The 25,828-nt window shown below is 44.0% G+C and overlaps 1 protein-coding gene across 1 annotated transcript in view; it reads right to left on the reverse strand.

The window, feature by feature from the left end:
• Window positions 1–25,828, reverse strand: part of HADH (hydroxyacyl-CoA dehydrogenase) — a 54,737-nt gene that overhangs the window by 19,038 nt on the left and 9,871 nt on the right. Inside the window, exon 2 of the mRNA XM_062199763.1 lies at window positions 2,387–2,515. Within this exon, the coding sequence (XP_062055747.1) occupies window positions 2,387–2,515 (129 nt within the window). The remainder of the gene's footprint in view (window positions 1–2,386; window positions 2,516–25,828) is intronic.

Here is a 25,828-nt window from a genome sequence, read left to right on the forward strand (position 1 = left end):
AGGCCCACTCACCTGACACAACCTCACCTCACCCTGAGATTCTGAGATCAAAATCCCTCCATCTCTACCAAAGGCAATGCCTTCTCAATGCACTTCCAGCTTCCAGGGCCAGAGTCTGCCTGCGATCACCCCATGTGTCCCACAGCTCTCACTGTCCAGTGTTGGTCATGACCTCTGCAGTTCTCAGCCAGCTCTGCTCCGGCACTGCCACTCTGCCTGCTCTTGCACTGCCTGCAATCCGTCCCTGCTGAAGAGGGCAAGGCTGAGCTCAGCACCATCCAGTAGTCTGGAGGTGGGGCTGACTCTTCCCCTTGAACAGGAGCCAGGGGAAGAAAGCCAGCTCAGCCGTCAGCCACTGGCCCAGCACATGCCAGAGACAACTGGGGCGTCACAAGCAGGCCAGAAACACGGCCTCTGCTCTCACAGAGCTCGCAGCCTGGTCTCTCCTCATCCTCCTCCTGGGACTCCAGCTTTGCTCATGCACACCTCAGGGCAGAAAGCAAGATGGTACCTCTATAAGCAGCCATTCTACGTCAGGATGTAATTTTTGCACAAGGCATCAAAATCATCCTGGAACAACATCTAGATCAGAGCTGTTCGAGAGACAGAATGTAAGGGCAAGTGTTTGGCTCAGTGGTTAACATATATCATTTCAGATGCCCACATCCCATACTGGAGTGCCTGTTTTGAGTCCAGCTTCCTACCATGCACACCTGGGTGATGGCTCATGTACCTGGTCCCTGTCAGCTACATGGGAGACCTGGCTTGAAATCCAGGCTCCTCACCTCAGCTGGCCCAGCCCTGGCTATTTGTGGGCATATGGGGAGTGAACCAGAGGATGGAAGATCGATCTCTCTCTCTCTCTCCCTGCCTTTCAAGTAAAAAATGCCTTTCAGAAAGAAATATGAAATAAGGAATTAAAATTTTTCTATTAGCTACACTAGAAAGTAATAACAGGTGAAATTAATCTTGGTTAACCCAATATATCTGATACTATCACCTCTACATGTAATCGACATAAATATATTGAGATCCTTGTATTCTTTTTTCCTATTGGATCCTAAGATCCAATGTCTGTTTTATATTCAGCAACAGGTCTCTATTTGGAGAGGTCACAGCTTTCACACTCACCAGCCAGTTGTGGCCAGCAGCTACCACAGGAGTCAAAGCAGAGCTAGATGAGCACAGTATGGCTGCTAGGCAGGTGCACAGAGACGCCTACCTCACCCAGTGGGATCCCTGGCAGAGCAGGGAAGCCCAGGAGAGTGGACTGCAGCCAGGAGCTGAGCACCCAGAGCACAGGAGCCATCCTGTCACTCTCAGGGTGTGGACTGGAGCCTCAGCCCCAGGGGACAAATAGTCAGATGTATACAGAGTGAACGAGGGAGCAGCACAGGCCTGTTCAGACTCACTCTAGCCTTGACTCCAAGCCTCAGCCCGGGGCTCCCACAATGCCACCTGCCTGAGCCCTCATCAGAACACTCCCTCTACCAGGTCCCCTACCATTAATAGAAGGGGCAGGTGGAGGAGCTCCTAGTCCGACTGTAAACTATCACCACCCCCACACCTGTTTTTTAAAAGGTGATCAGACAGTAAGAAAAATGCAAATCAAAATCACAACAAGCTTCCATTTCATATCTAAGGTGGCTCTAATGAAAAACAAAAGCAAACAAAACAGGAGAGAAAATAACAAGCGTTAACCGGGGTGTGGAGAAACTGGAAACTTCATATACCCTACTCTGCCAGTACAAAGAGAAATTCCATGGAAGCTCTAAGGAAATCAATCTTAAGCCTCTTTAGCAAGGTGACAAAGGTAAATAAGATGTCACTTGGGTGACTTCCCTCCGTGCTGGGAAGGCAGCAAGGCCCAAGGAGGAAGTGGGTAAACCCCACTCCCACCCTCCTGACAATCCCTCAAGTTTTGCTCCAGGAAAAGGAGAGTTACCCTACACTTTCCTCTCTAGCGTATCAAAAATCCGAAGAAGATAATACCTAAGCCATCAAAGGTTCTATCCAAATGCTGTGTTGATTACATCATTCTCTTTTGATCTCACAAATAGAAAATTTACTTACCATTGCTACCTCTTCTCCCCACCCCCCCTTTTATTTTTTGAGCAAAACACATGTTCCCTACTCCCAGCTCCCAGTGTTCTTCCAGAATTAGTTCACCACTTGCCCAGCTTTCTTCTCAATGGTCATGTACTTCTGTTTCCTAATCAGCTCCCCCTGAATGTTCAGTGATTATATTATGACATTATTCTAAAGTTATGGGGAAATGAGGTTCACACAAACAAACTCAGAAAAAGACAAGCAAGCAAAGACCAGAAACCCCTCATGGATATGCAGGGTTCACAGGATGGGACTGGCATAGACAACGACAAAGTACCTTGGGGTTCTCTGCAAACTTCTTCTTTGCCACTTTCCTAAGGCTTTCCTCAATCCCCTTTTTGGATTTTGCCAGGATTTCATCCGTCTGGTCTACCAACACAACTGTGTGGCCAGAGGCTGCAGCCACCTAGAATAACAACAAAGAAGAATTTCATATTAGAAGGAAGAAAACATAAAAGTCACAGAAAAGAAAGTACAGTTTCATATTCCACATTCATTCCCCCACTGAATTTCCATTCAACACGGCCAATCAATATAAAAATAGCCCAACACTGACTAAACACACACTTCTTGCTGGACAGTGCTCTAAGCCCCTGACACAGAACACAGGAAATTCTCAAAACAATCGCACGACGTTCAGAAACATCGCCATGCTTACACGTATCAGGCCGACAGCAGAGCGGGATCTGAGTCACGTCCTGAACACCACGCTCTAATCACCTTCCCTGCAGGGACTTTGACACCATGCTGTCCAACAGCACTACCCATGTGTGCCCACCTAAATCAATTGAAATTAAGTCAAATTTCAGCTCCGCAGTCACACTAGCCACATTCCAAGTACTCAACAGTGCAGCACAGAGCACTCACTCTCAAGCCACCACCCTTTTCCTCCTAGCTTGAGCACCTGTGGTCCTTCCATCAGCAACAATTAATACTTGAAACTCTAAAAATGGTGGCAAAAAGACTCCTGTCCCAAGGCCCATTTAGTGACAAGACTCCCAAAAAGTGAGACCTCTGCCAACCAGCCAAGTTAGGACTACAACTCCCTCCGTTACACACCACCAGGGCACAGGGAGGGATCCTGAGGGACCAGTGTGTCCAGTAAAGCTGCTCCAAGTTCACATGCAGCCAGTTTAGTTTAGCCAAAATCAGCAGCAAGTCACTCTCCGGAATTCATCAGTTTGCCAGTAGCCACAGCGAAGACCACGGAACAGGGCTTGTAGTTAAAAACAGGCCATCCATGAAAAGCCAAGACACCATGGCAAAAAATGATCTACATGAAGGATCTCTGTGAGTGAGATCCCAGTGGAAAGAAGTAGCCATCAAAGGATGTACTTTTCTCTGGAGGAGAGAACTTCCACTTTGCTTATGGCCTTGTCTAAATACTGATGGAGCTTGTGGACTCAAAAGGCTTCCATAGCTTAGGCAGCTCATGACAAGAGCCTCGGGTGGTCACTGACATCATAAATAAGATTGTCAACTGTTATATCAACAACAGGAGTCACTGTGCACTTGTTCCCCATGTAGGACCTGTCGTTAATGAGTTGTACTATGAGAATTAATGGTAAAACTTGTCTTCAAACAGTACTTTATACTTTGTGTGTCTGTATGGGTGCAAACTTTTAAAATCTTTACTTAGTATAGAGTTGATCTTCTGTATATAAAGATAATTAAAAATGACTATTAATGAAGAATGGGATGGAAGTAGGAGGTGGAATGGTTTGGGGGTGGGAGGGTAGGTATGGGAGGAAGAACTGCTATAATCCAAAAGTTGTACCTATGAAATTTATATTTATTAAATAAAAGCTTTCTAAAATAAAAAACAAAACAAAACAAAAACAAACAAAAAACAGGCCATCAAGTCATGGTTTAGGAAACTTTAAGTGAACCAGTTCAAGCCAGAAGGACAGATATAAATGGTGCAAAAGGCCAGCACAGTTTGGACGCCTCTCAGGACCTGAACTCTCTGTGGCACAACAGCATGTGGGAGGGGGCAGGTGAACTGAATAACCCACTGAGGGGAGATCAAGGTTATGACAGAAAAAACCTAGTCCCAAACCATTGGTGTGAGATTTTTAAAGCCAGACAAGCAAAATTGAAAGCAGAAAACCAAGAGGAAAAAAAAAAAATCAGAATCAAAAGAGTAAAAAATCCAAATGCAAGAGATTCAAATCCCAAAGCAAGATTTTCAAGAAACAGTTTTCAAAAGTGGCAAGACAGATTTTAGAGACGAATTTATTGCCAGGAGCTTCTTCTGGATTTCCCATGTGTGTGGCAGGGGCCCAAGCACTTGGGTCATCTTCCACTGCTTCCCCAGGTGCATTAGCAGGGAGTGGAATCTTAAGTGGAACAGCTGGGACTCGAACCATCGCTGGTATGGGTGCCCACATCACAGGCAGCACCTTAACCCACTATGTCACAATGTCAGCCCCTAAGACAGGTTTTAAATGCAAGTTCATTACCATTGCACCTAGGGCTTCTCCCCAGGGCTGGTGTGTATCTGAGCCTGTGGATCTGTGGATGGCTCAGTGCCACTGATGCCTGAAACCTGGACTGGGGCCCAGGGAGAGGAAATGCTGCCAGGATGGAGGTCTGATAGCCAGAGCAGGGCAATGGGGCATGAGTCATCTTGATAAACGGACACAGGTGAGCAGGGAACTTTCCTATCAATGGAAACACTCTACAAAATAAGACAACATCCCCAGGGCAAACACCCATCAATGTGGACCCAGATTTCTCCCTGACAAAAGACCAAGGCCTGATGAGCCAACAACTCAAATCATCTGGCACACATTTGAGTCTCCAATGCGTAAATTCAAGATAAAATGGTAAGAGGTAGACTTAAAAACTATGCACAGGCCTGAGTGTGCCTTCTCTCCTGGGAAAGGCCTGACAGGTATGACCTGCTGCGCCCAAACAGCTTGTACAATGCAGTCTATGTTGAACACCTGCTATGCTTTGGAGAGTATGGAATGTATGCTAGGCAGAGGCTGATCACATGACCAGCCCCAAGAAAAATCTGGACACTGTGTCTCTACCACACTCCCCGATAGACATTCCACACATGCGGTCACAACACACTGTCCCTGTGTGACTGCATGGAAGAGACCTGCGGGAAGCCCCCTGTCTAGACTGTCACCCGTACGCCTTTGCCTGGAAGCCTTTTGGTGTAATAAGCTACAGTGAGCAGTATGTGGATACACTGGGTCTTGTGAGCCTTCACTGTGAGGAACACACCGGTGGAGGCTGCCACCTGGGGTGTTTGGTAGAGCACCCCAACACATAGAATCTAAGAAAATAAAGTTCAAACTCCAGTGGGAGCTGGTGAGGAAATTGAGCCACTCTGAGATGGGCACCCTGGGGAGTGACAGCCACAGCCAGGATGAAGGTCACAGACAAGGAGCACCATTCACGAGGCTGGGGCACACAGAGGAGCTGCCTTGGGGACCGTCTGGCCTGGTCTGGGCTGCCTGGCCTGACGGCCCCTCTGAAATGACAAGCGTTCCCACTGCGTTCCTCCATACCTATGCCCCAGGTCATCCCTTGAGTAGGCCAAAGAGGACTCCTCAGATTCCTACCTGTGGAGGTTCCAATCACGTCAGCCCACTTCAAGTCTGGTGAGCCTTACTCAGGCATTTTTTAGCTCAAAGAGTTAGAGGGAGAGATCGAGCACACTTGGCACAAGCCGGTTTCAAAGCTGAAGGGAATGGAGGCAAAGATACCAGGGACAATGTGCTTTTACTTGGGGAATTTGTCATTTCACTGAGAAAACATATGAAAAATCAGAGAAAACCAGCAACATGAGGCTCCAACATGGATGCCAGCCAGCAGGGCTCAGGAGGATGGTCAGGTGCAATGCACCCAGATCGGGCTCAGCGTCCTCCAGCATTTATCCAAAGGAGTGGTGTGCCGCACCTTTCTTGAAAGCTGCTTTCAAAGCTGCTGCAATCATGCTAGCCTGTGACCCTCACGGGCAGTCATGGTTATGTTATAGATAAGCCATAATGCCGGCTCCACAGTGACCTTTTTAAAGCTGCGAAGCAAAATCCAATCTACAGAAGCAGTGCCTGCAAATCTTGCAGTAAAACAAAAGAGACACATACATTTACATGAATGCAAACGTTCAACCAGGAGAAACCACGACCCAAGACATTGCCAGCCTAAATGTTGATGTTCTGCTCCTATTCAAAGTCCTCCTACAAGCCTGCCTCTACCTCCTGCATAGAGAATTCTCTGGATCAATTCAGTCACTGCCTTTCTTCACACCAGCACCTGAATGAGCACACCAGAGCAATACATATATGTAGATGCTGGCCCTCAAAACAGCTTTAAATCAAGGCCCTCCTGGCAATGTTCCAACAGAGCAAAGTGCAAGTGTCAGAGGATCATATCCAAGTGACTGGTTGTGTAAAACATTTGCTCATTTTCCTCCTCAGCTAGGACATGTGGGAGGCGGAAGCAGGGGCCAAGCCTAACAGGAAAAGGACAGAGTTCTCCCACAAAGTACTAACTTATTACAGTCCTGCTCTGAAATTTCTCCTAGCCTCACTCTGCCTCCCTGGTCTGGAAAAGGCTGCCCCACTTCTTGTGGAAACATCAGTTCGGTTATTCTCCCTACCTCAGTCAAATGCCTGGAACATTTTCTCCAATTCTGGATTCTCCAAAATACCTAAACTTACATTTCTGGTCCAATGAGAAGGCAATAATTGTATGCTCTAAATGGTTATCACTGGCAGGGTTGGTTTTTCTTTCTTTTTTTTTTAAATTTGAAAAGCAGACAGACTGAGATCTCCCCTCCATGGGGTCACTCCTCAAAGGCCCACAACAACCACGGGTATGCCAAGCCAGTCAAGAGCCAGGAAGGCAATCCAGGTCTCTCACATGGATGGCAGGAACTCAATTATCTAAGCCATCACCGCTGTATCCTAGGGTGTACTTCGGCAGTAATGCTGGAATTGGGAGCGGAGACAGGATGCAGGCATCTCAATCACTAAGCCAAATACCTACTCTCCTGGCAGGTTGTAGATAAGCCATAATGCCGGCTCCACAGTGACCTTTTTAAAGCTGCAAAGCAAAATCCAATCTACAGAAGCAGTGCCTGCAAATCTTGCAGTAAAACAAAAGAGACACATACATTTACATGAATGCAAATGTTCAACCAGGAGAAACCACGACCCAAGACATTTCCAGCCTAAATGTTGATGTTCTGCTCCTATTCAAAGTCCTCCTACAAGCCTGCCTCTACCTCCTGCATAGAGAATTCTCTGGATCAATTCAGTCACTGCCTTTCTTCACACCAGCACCTGAATGAGCACACCAGAGCAATTCACATATATAGATGCTGGCCCTCAAAACAGCTTTAAATCAAGGCCCTCCTGGCAATGTTCCAACAGAGCAAAGTGTTGTATATTCAAAGTATTTTGAGAAATATTTTCAACTTCAGCTTTTCTTTCTTTGGTTAATTCACAAAGCTGCAAGGCAATATGGGATACAGTGGAAATCTTAGGAGTAATAGACATTCCACAGACAGAATAGACATTCTTGCTTAAATCAAAAGTGGATATGGTTAGGTCTGGATAGGAAAATACAAAAAAAGATAAAACAAATTTTGATTCTCAAAATATTTCCCATTTTATAGTACAGCTCTGGGGGGGGGGGGGGGCACAATTCACTGCCTAGCCAAGAGATGCCATGTTTTGAGCAGCTTCTATGTATCAGGCTCACACTTTACATTTTCCTAGAGTAACTGTCAGCTGTGAACACTACCCTCACCCATACTGCCACTCCTGGGTCACCATCTACTCAAATCATTGAGGTGCCAGCAAATGTGTCCCTAAACCAGTAGAGGTCCAATGTCTTCCTGTTGCTCTCTGCTGCTGACAAAGTTCCAGCCGTGAGCCTGAAGATACTATCAACAAGATTCCTTGTCCCAGATTCTCCAGGGAAAGGCCATGTCCCAACAGGTCTCCTTCCACTTAGTACTATTCCACATCAAGGTCTTGCTCCACTGCCCCTAAATAGAACTTGCTTCTTAATTCCTTTCCTGAAGGTCTAGCACTGTGCTTGGTCCCTAGCTGCCTGCAGGGCCTTCCCCTGAAATGGCTCTCACCCAGCCTGACCATCAACCACATTAGCATGCCCTGCATTGACCCTTTTGCTGCCACTCTGGCTAACTAACCTTCTCCTCTATTGAGTTAGTGATGTTCCCTTTTCTGTTCCACAGGCCACCATGCTGGGGGCAAATCATGAGCCTACTACAGAAATCCCTTAAAAGCCCCTCACAGCTGTCAAGGCTTGCTGCCTCTAATATGTCCCCCACAGAGAACCCTCTATGTGACAGACATCAGACCTGTCATGCCTCACTTTCATTGGATCAGGTCTCCAAGGTCAAACGCCAATTTTAATGACACATCACATTGTTATTTACAGTTCTGTAGCTGGCTCTCTTAAAAATGAGGTAACATGGTGCAGGCACTTGGTACAGCAGTAAACACGGTGCTCGGGATGCCTGCATCCCATACCAGTGTGCCTAAGTTTCTTGATTCCATCTTCTCGCTGATGTGTACTCTGAGAAGCAGTGGTGATAGTTCACGTGAGACCCAAACGGAGCTCCAGGCTCCTGGCTTCGGCTTGGCCCAACCCTGGCTGTTGCAGTATTTGAAGGGCGAATCAGCAGATGGAAGACCACCCTACCAACACCCCTGCCCCTGGCCTTAAAAAAAGTTTGTTAATGAGGTAACTGTTATTGAAATCTCAAACACACGGATCAACAGCTGTGTTTGATAGGTGAAACAGGAAAATTCATCACACAGTCACCATTATGTCTACAACTATGCATCCAAAGACAGGATCCAGACAATACCCATGTCTGAGACACAAATTCTGTGTTGACTACTGGAGTTTCGGTTCTTTAGCATTCGGAGTTCATACCCATTATCACGTACTTGTGATTGTTCCATCCTCCCATCATGTTTCTTCCTTCAACCTTTGGCTGAATGTTCTTGGAGAAGGCACTGTAACTTCACTTGGCACAGAGAATATCATTAACGTAAACAGACATTCAGGCATTGTTATGATGTTTCATTACTGTTAAAGTAAACATTCATAACATCCAATATGCTTCTTTTAAGATCATAAATGAGGGCCAGTGCTGTGGTGTAGTAGCCTAAGCCTCTGCCTGTGGCGCCAACATCCCATGTGGTCATCAGTTCATGTCCCGGCCTCTCCTCTTCTGATCCAGCTCTCTGCTATGGCCCGGGAGAGCAGCAGCAGATGACCCAAGTGCTTGGGCTCCTGTACCTGTATGAGAGACCTGGAGGAAGCTCTTGGCTTCAGATTGCTCCAGCTCTGATTGTTGTGGCCATTTGGGGAGTAAGCCAGTGGATGGAGGACCTTTCTCTTTGTCTCTCCCTCTCTCTGTAACTCTGCCACTCAAATAAATTATTAAACGAATCTTTAAAAAATCATCAATGAGCTCCAGCTGTCTGCTATGGCCTGGCATTAGCAGCGAAAGATGGCCCAAGTCCTTGGGCCCCTGCACCCATGTGGGAGACCTGGAGGAAGTTCTTGGATCCTGGCTTCAGATTGGCACAGTTCCAGCTGTTGCAGCCATCTGGGGAGTGAACCAGTGGATAGAAGACCCCTCTCTCTGCCTACCTCTCTCTGTAACTCTGTCTTTCAAATAAATAAAATAAATCTTAAAAAAAAATCATCAATGAAATGAAAACACAAAATTATTAATTTCATACAGAACTTTTAGTTTCCCAAAATACACCTGAAGACCAGTCTGAAAAACAATGACCTCATGTAACTTTTCTGGAAACCATGAGATCAAACACTGAGAGAAGGTAGGAACATTACAGTACCAAACATTTGAACAGCTAGCAGGGTTAACTTTTGGTTCAATATTCCTCCTTCAGTACCACCTAACACCCTTAACACTAGGTTCAGGGGCGTATTACATTTTCAGCAATAGCCTCTCAACTAGGCTTCCAGCCTCCATGTTCATCTCTCCCAGCCCTAAGGATGTTACAGCTTCCGAAAGTACAACTCAAACATGGTCTCTCTGCGGGCTGATGCTTCCTCCTCCACCTGCCACCCAGGTCTCGGTGTAACACACGTCACACCTGAGGCTGCTCTACACATGTTCTTGAGCTGCTTCTTTCAGTCCTTCAATCTCTTTTCCCTCCACTTCATTCCATCCTTGTAAGAATCATCCCTAATTGCTATGGATAGATAAAGCAGATCATGGCTATGGGTTCCAGTTACTTTTCTGGAATAAAATTCAGAAGCTTACATGATCAAGTCTTCAGTTACATGCTAGTTTGAAGCTGACAACAGAACAAGAAGTGCAATGCTTTTCTTGGATGCCAACCAGTTTTACTGAAGTCCAGATCAGGGGTAGGGAATCATTTTTTTCTGCCAAGGGCCATTTGGATATTTATAACATTGTGTGCAAGCCATACAAAATTATCAACTTAAAAATTAGCCTGCTACAGATTTATTGAATTTTGAGTCACACCTGAAGTTCCGAGGGCAAGACAGATGAAATGATTTTTGTGGGCCTAATATGGCCTGCAGGCTGGATGTTGTCGACCCCTGGTCTAGTCAGTGAGAAGCCTTAGGACAGTTTGGGTAAAAAATGCAGCGATTATTAGAAAATTCTTTTCACCAAATGATCAACAGTTCCAAGCAAAAAACAGCCTCTCAGAGAGCTTTTTTTTTTTTTTAACTTTTATTTAATGAATATAAATTTCCAAAGTACAGCTTATGGATTACAGTGGCTCCCCCCCCCCCATAACTTCCCTCCCGCCCGCAATCCTCCCCTCTCCAGCCCCCTCTCCCCTTCCATTCACATCAAGATTCATTTTCAATTATCTTTATATACAAAAGGTCAGTTTAGCATATGTTAAGTAAAGCTTTCAACAGTTTGCACCCACACCAAAACACAAAGTGTAAAATACTGTTTGAGTACTAGTTATAGCATTAAATCACAATGTACAGCACATTTAGGACAGAGATCCTACATGGAGGAGTAAGTGCTCAGTGACTCCTTTTGTTGATTTAACAAATTGACACTCTTGTTTATGGCATCAGTAATCACCTGAGGCTCTTGTCATGAGTTGCCAACGCTATGGAGGCCTCTTGAGTTCGCCAACTCTGATCTTATTTAGACAAGGTCACAGTCAAAGTGGAAGTTCTCTCCTCCCTTCAGAGAAAGTACCTCCTTCTTTGATGACCTGTTCTTTCCACTGGGATCTCATTCGCAGAGATCTTTCAAAAAAAAGATGAGAGCGTTTGATCCCACCTTAGTCTATCTTGGGCTGCTATAAGAGAATACTTCAATCCAGGTAACTTATAAAGAACACACCTTCATTTCTTAAAGTTCTGGAGGCTGGAAAGTCCAAGTTCAAGGGGCCTGTACCTGGCAAGAGCATTCTTGTTACATCATCCCAAGGTAGAGGGAAGAAGGGCAAGAGGGAGAGGGACCATACCCATCCTTTTATCAGTAAGCCATCTCCACAATACCTAGCCCACTCCTGTGATGACAAGAATGACAATCAATACCTCTTAGGCTAACTGCTCAACACTGCGGCAGTGGGGATGAAGTTTCTAGCATGTGAACTCTAGGAGATACAGTCAAACCACAGCTGACCCTCCGCCTCAACACCTGTGCTCCCTGGGAATGGAGCAGACCTGCCCTGTAGAGAACCATGCCGCACCATCACTGCATTCACGCCTTCACCGATTACTGCCAACCACTGACTCCCATCTGCCTTGGACCTGTTCCAGGTCCTGGGATAAGGTGCTGAACAAAACAAACACCCTGCTCTCAGAAAGTTCCCACTGCTCAAACATTAGCCCATCTAACCCTCATAATGGCCTCTGGGGGTGAGGCACTGACTGTCATTGTAACAACAGGCAAACCGGAAGTCTACATAGGACTGAGATTTGAAGCTGGAGCTGCCTGTGCCTGCTCATACTGTTCTTGACCCTGGAAGGCACGGCTGGGCCTGAGGGAATCAGTGTGAAACAGCAGTAGCTGAGCAGGACCAGACCTGGGAGTTCGTCTGCCAACTGTAAGGGAGAAAACAGTCTGAACCCCTGCCAGGCTCGCCTCATCAGTAAAACTGTGGCGACAGGGTGGCAGGGAGGTTTAAGCGCCTGGCATATCACAATAGCTTATTATGATTTTTATCCTGGACTGTCCCCTACCTCCTTCTGCAAAGACCCAAGGCTTCTGACTGGACCTAGGCACAACCTCCTAAATAAATCACTTTATTTGCTTTCAATCTTATACTTTTGATCCAAAGAACTGTTCCCCTTCCAGATTTTCCTTTTTGTGTCCTATCGTGTATACAAACAGAATGGGATCTCTCTCCATTTAAAAAAGAAGGAAGCAAAGGGGATTGGGATTACTTTCCCAACCACCTAAACTGGTCACCATCTCACCAGCAAAGTCCTTCAATTACTGGGTAGCACAGTGCCATGTAGAGAACAAGTTCTAGAACCAGGCTTCCTAGGTTTAAACTCCACTTACCCACTTTCTGTGTGACTCTGGGCAAGTCATGCAGCCTCTGTCTCAATTCCTGATCTACCGTAAAGGATAGTAACAGAGGTAGCTTTTCACAGGACTGCTGTGAGGATTAAAGAAATCAATGTGTTTAAGGGGTTTTGTGCAATGCTGGGCAGGCTGAGGGTGCACAAAGCTTGGTAAATGCTACTCCATTCACTGTCTCCTAAGCCACTCAGATCTTTAAATCTCAATAATATGGCTTCTATATCAACACTGCCGCAGGAAACTGCAGGTGGAATTGCTACACCAAGGCTGGCTCCTTGGCCTCCTCCTCAACCTCTCCACAGCCATGCAAGATGCCAACGAAGACTTGCTGTTGGAAACTCTCTTCAATTTCTTTTCTCTTGGTCTGTTCCTGTAGTCCTTTTATTGACTTCTCTTGATATTCACATCTTCTAAAACAAAAAATATCCTTCAAGGTTCTACCTTCAATGTTTTTTCTCTCTAGCTCTATTTACCCTTTGCTTCTTGAATCTCAATCTGAAATCAATATAATCTGTCCTAAGCTACAGTCACCATCTTGATTCTAAAGCCAGTTCTCCTTGACATTCATGAACAGTACTACTGTTCTGCAGCTCACAGTTTGTCAGGCAACACTTTTCCCTTAGTGTCCAAAAACACTGTATTCATTATCCAAAGCGCCTTTCAACGTGACTCTATGAAGCCTTTTTCCAAATGAATGTACTCTTCTTCTGTTTTGCAACTTCACAGCTAGGTTTTTACTACCCATATTATGCTGCTGTACAATAAACTTTGTCACTTGGATCACTGTCTAATCTCTACTCTTAAATTTAAAACTCCTCAATGGCAGAAACCAATTTGGTCTTTGAATCTTGTAGTTGTAGTGATGGTCATATGCCATGTACACAAAAGTCAGGAGCTGCTTGGTAACAAATGCTTTGGAGTGTCGTCTCCCCTGTAGCTTCACTCCACTTCTCTCTGTGCTTTCTCATGCCCCCGGCCTTTGTCAAGATGGTTTCCTCCACCAGGCAGCACCTTCTCCCTCACTGCTGCCTACAGGACTCCAACTCATCCCTCACACTCCAACACAGAGGCTCCCCCTCTCCTTCAGGGAGACCTCCCCCAACCCCTGCAGAGGCAGCCACTTCCTGCTATGTCTCTTGACATACCTTCTCCACAGGACACCAAATACCGAAAGAAAACAAATAACAGGGTGTGGACAGAGCTGGTGTAAGCCATCAGATATCAGTAACTGCTCATTTATGTAACACTGGCCCAATTCCCAGGAGGTGAACTTAACAGAGAAATAAAAGGTGAACTGGTCAGAGGCTATTTCCTACTGTAAAAGTCTCAAACATTTCAGTATATAGCAGAAAGTAGGAGAAATTCCAGATGCAAAAGATGATTAAATTGGAAATGGAAAACTTGACCAACAGCAACTTTTGATGATGAGCCTGAGATAACACTAAGACTTTTTTTTTTTTTTAAGATTTATTTATTTAGTATTTGAAAGAGTTACACAGAGAGAAGTGGCAGAGAGAGAGAGAGAGAGAGAGAGAGGTGTCTTCCATCCAATGGTTCACTCCCCAATTGGCTGCAACGGCCAGAGCTGTGCTGATCCAAAGCCAGGAGCCAGGAACTTCCTCCGGGTCTCCCATGTGGGTGCAGGGGCCCAAGGACCTGGGCCATCTTCTACTGTTTTCCCAGGCCACAGCAGAGAACTGGACAGGAAGAGGAGCAGCAGGGTCTTGAACCGGTGCACATATGGGATGTCAGCACTTCAGGCCAGGGCATTAACCCGCTGTGCCACAGTGCCGGCCCCGAGATATTTTCAAAAGAATCACTCCATCATCTATTTCGGATCTCAAGTTGTTACCACAGAAATAGGGTGGTTCTGGCAGACACTTATCTGCAGCCCAACTAGAATTTCCCACTAATATACAGAAAACTGGGGCCAGCGCTGTGGTGCAGCAGGTTAACACCCTGGTCTGAGGTGCCAGCATCCCATATGGGCAGCGGTTCGAGACCCGGCTGCTCCACTTCCGATCCAGCTCTCTGTTATGGCCTGGGAAAGCAGTAGATGGTCCAAGCTCCTGGCTTTGGTTCGGTGCAGCTCCAGCCGTTGTGTCCATCTGGGGAGTGAACCATCGGATGGAAAACCTCTCTCTCTCTGTGCCTCTCCTCTTCCTGTGTAACTCTTTCAATAAATAAATAAATCTTTTAAAAAATACAGATATCTACATCTCTATATGTATATGTGGGTTGTCCAAGGAGATCAACATTTAGTAATATGACCACGCCTGTGACTTCAAAATGCACTGAACTCACTTCAGCGTGTGAATGTGTCCTGCACCTTTTATTAGAGAGGCCACAGACAAGGCCAGGGGCATGCAGACCCTCTGTCTGTGCCCACCCACGATGGCCACATGTGTGAGTCAGGATGGACACAGACACATAAGCAGGTTTCTTCTCTACCACACAGGGGACACTAAACACCTTAGCTTCTGACCCACTGTCAGGTCAGAGTTCAGCAAAAGCATTATTCTTCAGGTTTATCAGCTACATAATCAGGATCATCAACTTTTAGTTAGGAAGTGACCCCTAGAGAGCACCTGGTATGGTGGCCTTTAGACTTTTCATACCATGAAATCCTTCTGCAGAGCAATGCATACATAAACAAGGGCCAGAGAAAGGGGGCTAGTTTGGGAGCCACCAAGGAGATCCATGGAATCCCTAAAGTCCATCAGCATCTAGTGCAAAACCGCTGATCTATTCAGGATAGCAGCTATTATTACTAACAGCCAACAAAGCAAAGTTTTGGGAAGGATATGGAGAAATAGAAACACCTATGTATTATTAATCAGATGTAAAACGGTATCACTGCTATGGAAAGTCCTCAAAAATTTAAAAATAGAGTTATCACATGAGCCAGCAATTCTACTTCTGGGTATATGTTACGGTTTATGGGATTCACCTCACAAACTCATGAAGATTTTTGAACTCCAACGTCATTAATTAATGGTACTAAACAAGATGGGGACTTGATTCAGATTTAAGAAGTGGCCCTAAAGGGAAATCCTTAGGTAAAAAAGAGGGTTGGCTGTATAAACCAAATTTGGCCTAGCTCCTCTCTCTGCTTTCTGGTTGTTCCAGCATCTATCGCCCATAAAATGCCCGATCTTAGATTGTGAACCTCCAAAACAATGGCAAAAATAAACTTCCTTGCTTCCAAAATAGCCCCCTCAGGTAATTTTTATATGGGCAGAAATTGATTAATACAGTATTTACTCAAAAGAATTAAAAGCAGGGACCTGAACAGATTTTTAAAAAAAGATTTATTTGAAAGCCAGAGTTACACAGAGAGGAGAGACAGACACATACAGAAAGACAGAGAGAAGAGAGAGAGAGAGATATCTTCCATCTGCTGCTTCACTCCCCAGATCGCTGCAATGGCCAGGGCTAGGCCAGGCCAAATCGAAGGGCCAGGAGCTTCCTCCAGGTCTCCCATGTGAGTGGCAGAGGCCCAAACACTTGGGTCATCTTCCACTACTTTTCCAAGCCATTAGCAGGAAGCTGGATCAGAAGTGGTGCAGCTGGGACAGGACTCATAAGGGATGCCAGCATTGCAGGTGGCAGCTTTATCTGCTATGCCACAGTGCCACTCTCCTGAATAGATTATTTTCATAGCCACGTTCAAGCAGCATTCTCTCACTTCTTTCTCTCTCTCTCTCTCTCTCTCTCTCTCTCTCACACACACACACACACACACACACAAAATACATGTAAATACCTGGAAACTGGAAACAATTCAAGTGCCCATAATTAGATGAACAAACAAAATGTGGTATATACATGCAGTGGAATACTATTCTGCTTAAAATAAGGAAATTCTGGTGCATGTTAGAACATCGATAAATCTTGAAGATATTATGATAAATAAACCAGTCACAAAATAACAAATACAATATGAGTCCCCTTAATGAATTACCTAGAATAGTCAAATTCATAGAGATAGTAAGTAGAACAGTGTCTGCCAGAGATGACAGAGTGGAGAGGAACAGGCAGCTAGTGTCATGTCTACCAAGTTTCAATTCTGCAGGAAGAATTCTGGAGATGGATGGTGGGAACAGCATACAATGTGAATGCTACAGAACTGAACAGGGTGAACATGGTAAATTCTGTTATGTGTATTTCACCACAATTTTTAAGAAAAACATTAAGAACAACGAACCCAGGGCTGGCACCGTGGCATAGTAGGTTAATCCTCCGCCTGTGGCGCCAGCATCCCATATGGGTGCCGGTCCTAGTCCTGCTGCTTCTCTTCCAATCCAGCTGTCTGCTGTGGCCTGGGAAAGCAGTGGAGGATGGCCCACTGCTTGGGCCCTGCACCACGCGTGGGAGACCAGGAAGGGGCTCCTGGCTCCTGGCTTCAGATCGGTGCAGTTCCGGCGGTTGCAGCCATTTGGAGAGTGAACCAACAGAAGGAAGACCTTTCTTTCTGTCTCTATCTCACTGTCTGTAACTCTACCTCTCAAATAAATTAATTAAAAAAAAATCTTGAGGTCCTCCAAGATGGCGGAATAGGGAGGGAGCACACGGAATAGGGAGGGAGCACACGGAATAGGGAGGGAGCACACTGATAGTCTGGGAAAAGATAGTTTAATAAAAGTGGAGATACTGTAGTTTCAGGGAAAAGTTAGGGAAAAATCTGCAGAGGAAACTCTTCTGGAACTAGTGGGACAAGGTGGACCTACGTGGAGGACACGGGCGCCCACGGCTTGGGACCCCAGCCACAGAGTCTACGCACCAGTGCTGGAAAGGGAGGTGAGGCAAAACCACAGTAGCCTGAGATACTGGCAGGGAAGCGGCAGGAAGAGCCTAGAGGGAACGAGGCTTGAAGCCCCGTGGGGGAAAGTTCACTAGGCTAACTAGAGGAGAGGAAAAACAAACAAACAAATAAATAAATAAAAGGGCCAGTACGGACACAATTCTCTCTATCCACTCACCTTACAAAGGTGAGCAAACAAAGAGCAGGCACCATTTTGGACATACGTAAAAGCTGTGCCCGCCATCAGCCAATCTGAAAAATCTGACTCTGGTGGGGAGAAATAACATGAGGTTAGGACCTAATGAACGTGTGGAACTAATGAACTGAGACTGTGGGGAAAAAAAAAAAAAGACCTAGAGTATGTGAGAGGACTCACAGAGTACCGGAGAAGTGAGTACTCTCCAGAGATGCCACAATCTCGGTAACCTTGGCAACCCAGTGAGGGAGTAAAAGGGAATTTGAGCTTACACTGAAGACTGCACAGATCCTTTGTGTGGTCCTTGGGACAGGGCAGACAAATATTATACCTACAGGGACCAGAGCTCAGAGCTCAGTACTGCCTTCAACTCTGCTCAGCTGTGCAGATTTACTTCCCTTCTGAATAAAGAGAGAGAGAGAGAAAGAGAGAGAGAGAGATTGATTTACCATGCCTAGCCTGGATGTGTCACCTTTAGCACACCCTTAACCCTGAAGAACCTAACAGAGCTCGCTGGCCACACCCATCACGAGCCTCTAAGGATCCATCAAAAGCAGATAGTCCACTTAATCTAGGGACATAGTATACCGAGAAAACCCACCACAGCGAGGGGAAAAAAAAAAGAAGAAACCAAAGAATATCTCCACAATGCTAAGCAACAAACGCAGAAAGCGAGGAAACAAGAACAAGGAAGACATTATGATGCTCCCAAATGAACTAGACACTCCAATTTAAGATTAGGAAGATGATGAGATCGAAGAAATGCAAGAAGCAGATTTCAAAAAACGTATGATAAGAACATCTAGAAGTTCTCAAAAACAAATTCTTGAACTACAGAAATCCTTACTGGACAGGATAGAAAATCTCTCTCGTAAAAATGAAATCTTAAGGAGGAATCAAAATGAAATGAAGAAACTAGCAGAACATGAAACTGTGATAGTGAAGAGAAATCATAATGAAGTGAAGAAATCAATGGATCAAATGACAAACGCATTAGAGAGCCTTAAAAACAGAATGAGTGAAGCAGAAGAGAGAATATCGGACTTAGAAGACAGAACACAGGGAAGTATACAGTCAAACCAAAGAAAAGAAGAGGAAATTAGAAATCTAAAAAATATTGTTGGGAATCTACAGGATACTATTAAAAAACCCAACATTCGGGTTCTAGGAGTTCCTGAAGGCATGGAGAGAGAGAAAGGATTAGAAGGCCTTTATAGTGAGATACTTGCAGAGAACTTCCCGGGTTTGGAGAAGAACAGAGATATCCTAGTACAGGAAACTCATAGAACCCCTAGTAAACATGACCAAAAGAGATCCTCACCACGACATGTTGTAATCAAACTCACCACAGTGAAACATAAAGAAAAGATTCTAAAATGTGCAAGAGAGAAACGTCAGATTACTCTCAGAGGATCTCCAATTAGACTCACAGCAGACTTCTCTTCAGAAACCCTACAGGCTAGGAGGGAATGGCGAGACATAGCCCAGGTACTAAGACAGAAAAACTGCCAGCCCAGAATATTATATCCTGCAAAGCTCTCATTTGTGAATGAAGGTGAAATAAAGACCTTTAATAACAAACAGAAATTGAAAGAATTTGTCGCCACTCGTCCAACCCTGCAAAAGATGCTCAAAGATGTGTTACACACAGAAACACAGAAACACGGCCATGAATATGAAAGAAGGTAAAGGAAGAAAATCTCACAGTAAAAGATCACAGGAAGTTCAAAGCATATATTAGAAAATATCTTTGGGAAAATGGCAGGGCAAAATTACTACTTATCAATAGTCATATTGAACGTTAATGGCCTCAACTCTCCAGTTAAAAGACATAGACTGGCTGAATGGATTAAGGAACAAAACCCATCTATTTGCTGCTTACAAGAAACACATCTTTCCAACAAAGATGCATGCAGACTGAAAGTGAAAGGTTGAAAAAAGATATTCCATGCCAATAGAAACAAACAAACAAAAAAGCTGGCATAGCCATCTTAATATCAGACAAAATAAACTTTAACACAAAAACTGTTAAGAAAGACAAAAAGGGGCACTATATAATGATTAAGGGATCAATTCAACAGGAAGATGTAACTGTTATAAATGTATATGCACCTAATTACAGGGCACCGGTTTAGTTAAAAGATATGTTAAGAGACTTAAAGGGAGACTTAGACTCCAATACAATAGTACTGGGGGACTTCAATACTTCACTCTCAGAGATAGACAGATCAACAGGACAGAAGATCAACAGGGAAACAGCAGATTTAATCGACAGTATAGCGCAAATGGAGCTAACAGATATCTACAGAACTTTCAATCCTACATCTAAAGAATTTACATTCTTCTCAGCAGTGCATGGAACCTACTCTAGGATTGACCACATACTAGGCCATAAAGCAAGTCTCAGCAAATTCAAAAGAATTAGAATCATACCATGCAGCTTCTCAGACCACAATGGAAAGAAGGTGGAAATTAGCAACTCAGGAATCCCTAGAGAGTATGCAAACACATGGAGACTGAACAACATGCTCCTGATTGAACACTGGGTCAGAAGAAATCAAAAGAGAAATCAAAAATTTTCTGGAAGTAAATGAGGATAACAGCACAACATACCAAAACTTATGGGATACAGCAAAAGCAGTGTTAAGAGGAAAGTTTATAGCAATAGGTGCCTACATCAAGAAATTGGAAAGGCACCAAATAAATGAGCTTTTAATGCATCTCATGGATCTAGAAAAACTGCAGCAAACCAGACCCAAATCTAGTAGGAGAAGAGAAATAATTAAAATCAGAGAAGAAATCAATAGGATTGAATAAAAAAAAAATTACAAAAAATCAGCCAAACAAAGAGCTGGTTTTTTGAAAAAATAAACAAAATTGACACCCCAACTAACTAAAAAAAGACCCAAATCAATAAAATCAGAGATGAAAAAGGAAACGTAACAACAGACACCACAGAAATAAAAAGAATCATCAGAAATTACTACAAGGACTTGTATGCCAGCAAACAGGAAAATCTATCAGAAACAGATAGATTCCTGGACACATGTAACCTACCTAAATTGAACCAGGAAGACATAGAAAACCTAAACAGACCCATAACTGAGAAAGAAATTGAAATGGTAATAAAGGCCCTCCCAACAAAGAAAAGCCCAGGACCAGATGGATTCACGGCTGAATTCTACCAGACATTTAAAGAACTAACTCTAATTCTTCTCAAACTATTCAGAACAATCAAGAAAGGGAACCCTCCCAAATTCTTTCTATGAAGTCAGTATCACCTTAATCCCTAAGCCAGAAAAAGATGCAGCATTGAAAGAAAATTACAGACCAATATCCCTGATGAACATAGACGCAAAAATCCTCAATAAAATTCTGGCCAATAGAATGCAACAACTCATCAGAAAGATCATCCACCAAGACCAAGTGGGATTTATCCCCGGTATGCAGGGAAGGTTCAATGTTCGCAAAACAACCAATGTGATACACCACATTAACAGACTGCAGAAGAAAAACCATATGATTATCTCAATAGATGCAGAGAAAGCATTCAATAAAATACAACACCCTTTCATGATGAAAACTCTAAGCAAATTGAGTATAGAAGGAACACTCCTCCACACAATCAAGGCAATTTATGACAAACCCACAGCCAGGGTCCTATTGAATGGAAGCATTTCCACTGAGATCTGGTACCAGACAGGGATGCCCACTCTCACCACTGCTATTCAATATAGTTCCGGAAGTTTTAGCCAGAGCCATTAGGCAAGAAAAAGAAATTAAAGGGATACAAATCGGGAAGGAAAAAGTCAAACTATCGCTCTTTGCAGATGATATGATTCTTTATTTAGGGGATCCAAAGAATTCTACTAAGAGACTACTGGAACTCATAGAAGAGTTTGGCAAAGTAGCAGGATATAAAATCAATGCACAAAAATCAACAGCCTTTGTATACACAGGCAATGCCACGGCTGAGGAAGAACTTCTAAGATCAATCCCATTCACAATAGCCACAAAAACAAATCAAATACCTTGGAATAAACTTAACCAAGGACGTTAAAGATCTCTACAATGAGAATTACAAAATCTTAAAGAAAGAAATAGAAGAGGATACCAAAAAATGGAAAAATCTTCCATGCTCATGGATTGGAAGAATCAGTCTCATCAAAATGTCCATTCTCCCAAAAGCAATTTACAGATTCAATGTGATACCAATCAAAATACTAAAGACATTCTTCTCAGATCTGGACAAAATGATGCTGAAATTCATATGGAGACAAAGCAGACCTCGAATAGCTAAAGCAATCTTGTACAACAAAAACAAAGCCGGAGGCATCACAATACCAGGTTTCAGGACATACTACAAGGCAGTTGTGGCCGGCGCCGCGGCTCACCAGGCTAATCCTCCGCCTTGCAGTGCCGGCACACCAGGTTCTAGTCCTAGTTGGGGCGCTGGATTCTGTCCCGGTTGCCCCTCTTCCAGGCCAGCTCTTTGCTATGGCCCAGGAAGGCAGTGGAGGATGGCCCAAGTCCTTGGACCCTGCACCCACATGGGAGATAAGCACCTGGCTCCTGCCTTTGGTTCAGCACAGTGCGCCAGCCACGGCGGCCATTGGAGAGTGAACCAACGGCAAAAAGGAAGACCTTTCTCTTTGTTTCTCTCTCTCTCACTATCCACTCTGTCAAAAAAACAAACAAACAAACAAAAAAAACCAAGGCAGTTGTAATTAAAACAGCATGGTACTGGAACAGAAACAGATGGATAGACCAATGGAACAGAATGGAAACACCAGAAATCAATCCAAACATCTACAGCCAACTTATGTTTGATCAAGGATCTAAAACCAATTCCTGGAGCAAGGAGAGTCTATTCAACAAATGGTGCTGGGAAAACTGGATTTCCACATGCAGAGCATGAAGCAAGACCCCTACCTTACACCTTACACAAAAATCCACTCAACATGGATTAAAGATCTAAATCTACGACTCAACACCACCAAATTATTAGAGAACATTGGAGAAACCCTGCAAGATATAGGCACAGGCAAAGACTTCTTGGAAAGGACCCCAGAAGCACAGGCAGTCAAAGCCAAAATTAACATTTGGGACTGCATCAAATTTAGAAGTTTCCGTACTGCAAAAGAAACAGTAAGGAAAGTAAAGAGGCAACCGACAGAATGGGAAAAAACAATTTCAAACTATGCAACAGATAAAGGGTTAATAACCAGAATCTACAAAGATATCAAGAAACTCCACAACAACAAAACAAGCAACCCACTTAAGAGATGGGCTAAGGACCCACCATTTGCGGCCAGTCCGATTGAGCATGTTCCTAATTGTTCACCTCCTCCCTCTCTTTTTCCACTCTTAGATTTAACAGGGATCACTTTTCAGTTAAAATTTAAACACCTGAGAATAATTGTGTGTTAATTACTGAGTTCAACCAATAGTACTAGAACAACAAGAACAACAACGAATACTAAAAAGGATAGAGTATTACATTGTACATCTAAAGTCAGGACAGGAGCTGATCAGTTCATTGTTGCTTATAGTGTCCATTTCACTTAACAGGTTTTCTCTTTGGCGCTCAGTTGTCACCGATCAGGGAAAACAAATGATATTTTTCTCTTTGGGACTGGCTTAATTCACTGAGCATGATGTTTTCCAGATTGCTCCATCTTGTTGCAAATGACTGGGTTTCATTGTTTCTTACTGCTGTATAGTATTCTATGGAGGACCTCAACAGACATTTTTCAAAGAGGAAATCCAAATGGCCAACAGACACATGAAAAAAATGTTCAAGATCACTAGCAAACAGGGAAATGCAAATCAAAACCACAATGAGGTTTCACCTCATCCCGGTGAGAATGGCTCACATTCAGAAATCTACCAACAACAGATGCTGGAGAGGATGTGGGGAAAAAGGGACACTAACCCACTGTTGGTGGGAATGCAAACTGATAAAGCCACTATGGAAGTCAGTCTGGAGATTCCTCAGAAACCCTACCATACAACCCAGCCATCCCACTCCTTGGAATTTACCCAAAGGAAGTTAAATTGGCAAACATAAAAGCTGTTTGCACCTTAATGTTTATTGCAGCTCAATTCACAATAGCTGAGATCTGGAATCAACCTAAATACCCATCAACAGTAGACTGGATAAAGAAATTATGGGACATGTACTCTATAGAATACTATACAGCAGTAAAAAACAATGAAATCCGGCCATTTACAACAAAATGGAAGAATCTGGAACACATCATGCTGAGTGAAATAAGCCAGTCCCAAAGGGACAAATATCATATGTTCTCCCTGATCAGTGACAACTGACTGAGCACCAAAAAGGAAACCTGTTGAAGTGAAATGGACACTATGAGAAACAGTGACTTGATCAGCCCTTGTCCTGACTGTTGATGAACAACTTAATACTTTATCCCTTTTAGTATTTTTTTGTCCTACTTAATACTATTGGTTGAACTCTGTAATTAACACATAATTATTCTTAGGTGTTTAAATTTAACCAAAAGGTGATCTCTGTTAAATATAAGAGTGGGAATAAGAGAGGGAGGAGATGTACAGTTTGGCTCATGCTCAATCTGACTTGCCCCAAATAGTAGAGTTAGAAACGTGCCAGGGGATTCCAATTCAATCCCATCAAGGTGGCATGTACCAATGCCATCTCACTAGTCCAAGTGATCAATTTCAGTCCACAACTGATCATAATGATAGGTCTAACAGTCAAAGAGATCACATAAATAAGACTAGTGTCTGCTAATACTATCTGATAGAATTAAGAAGGAGAGAACAATCCAACATGGGAAGCAGGATACACAGCAGACTCATAGAATGGCAGATGTCCTAAACAGCACTCTGGCCTCAGAATCAGCCCTTAAGGCATTCAGATCTGCCAGAAGAGCCCATGAGAGTATTTTAGGCATGGAAAGCCAAGACACTCTGGCAAAAAAACAAACAAACAACACAAAAACAAACCTTAAATGAAAGATCTCTGCGAGTGAGATCCCAGTGGAAAGAACGGGCCATCAAAGAAGGAGGAACCTTTCTCTGAAGGGAGGAGAGAACTTCCACTTTGACTGTGACCTCGTTTAAATAAGATCAGTCGGCGAACTCAAAAAGCTTCCATAGCCTTGGCAACTCATGACAAGAGCCTAGGGTGATTACTGATGCCATAAACAAGAGTGTCAAATTGTTAAGTCAACAACAGGAGTCACTGTGTACTTACTCCTCATGTAGGATCTCTGTCCTTATTGTGCTGTACAAAGTGAATTAACACTATAACTAGTACTGAAACAGTATTTTACACTTTGTGTTTCGGTGTGGGTGCAAACTGTTGAAAGCTTTATTTAATATATGCTAAATTGATCTTCTGTTTCTAAAGATAATTGAAAATGAATCTTGATGTGAATGCAAGGGGAGAGGGGGCGGGAGATGGGAGGGTTGCAGGTGGGAGGGAAGTTATGGGGGGAAAAGCATTGTAATCCATAAACTGTACTTTGGAAATTTATATTTATTAAATAAAAGTTTTTAAAAATCTTAAAAATAAATTCTACTCTAATTCAACACATCTTTTTCCTGAGGAAAGAAACAGGAACTAAAAGGAAAAAGTTATTCACCTAAGGCACACGTAAACATGAGAATATGTACCCAAAATGTAATTCTCGGAAAGGTTCTCTGCCTTCATCATTTACTCCATCAAACTCGTCAACTGTTCCCTGTGACCACTGAACGCAGCGTAAGCTCTACCCATGCGCACCAGGGCCTGAAGGATGGTGACTCACCTCCTCCCAGACACACTGCTCACTGTCACCCCACAGGAGCCCCTGCAACACCCACACAAGACTCCCACCTCTGTTCTTGTCTCTCACCTGCAGCCCTCGGCCTTCTCCCCAGTGTAACCCAATAGCTCAGCCTGGCTATCACTTCTAGAACTCAAGCCCAGGCAATAAGACCTACCCGGCCCCAGGCTAGAAGCAAGCCCCTCCCTACCTCCATAATCACCTCTCTTCACTCACAGCTGCATCTACCACACTCCTCTCAAGGCTTGACTACTAAATGTCACTCAGCTCCCTACCTGACCTCCCAGTCTCTGCAGGCTGGGGCTGGTTCTCAGGGAATGCTGACTGAACAAATACACCCAGCA

Source organism: Lepus europaeus, chromosome 8 (assembly GCF_033115175.1).
Source record: "Lepus europaeus isolate LE1 chromosome 8, mLepTim1.pri, whole genome shotgun sequence".
NCBI classification, from domain to species: Eukaryota; Metazoa; Chordata; class Mammalia; order Lagomorpha; family Leporidae; genus Lepus; species Lepus europaeus.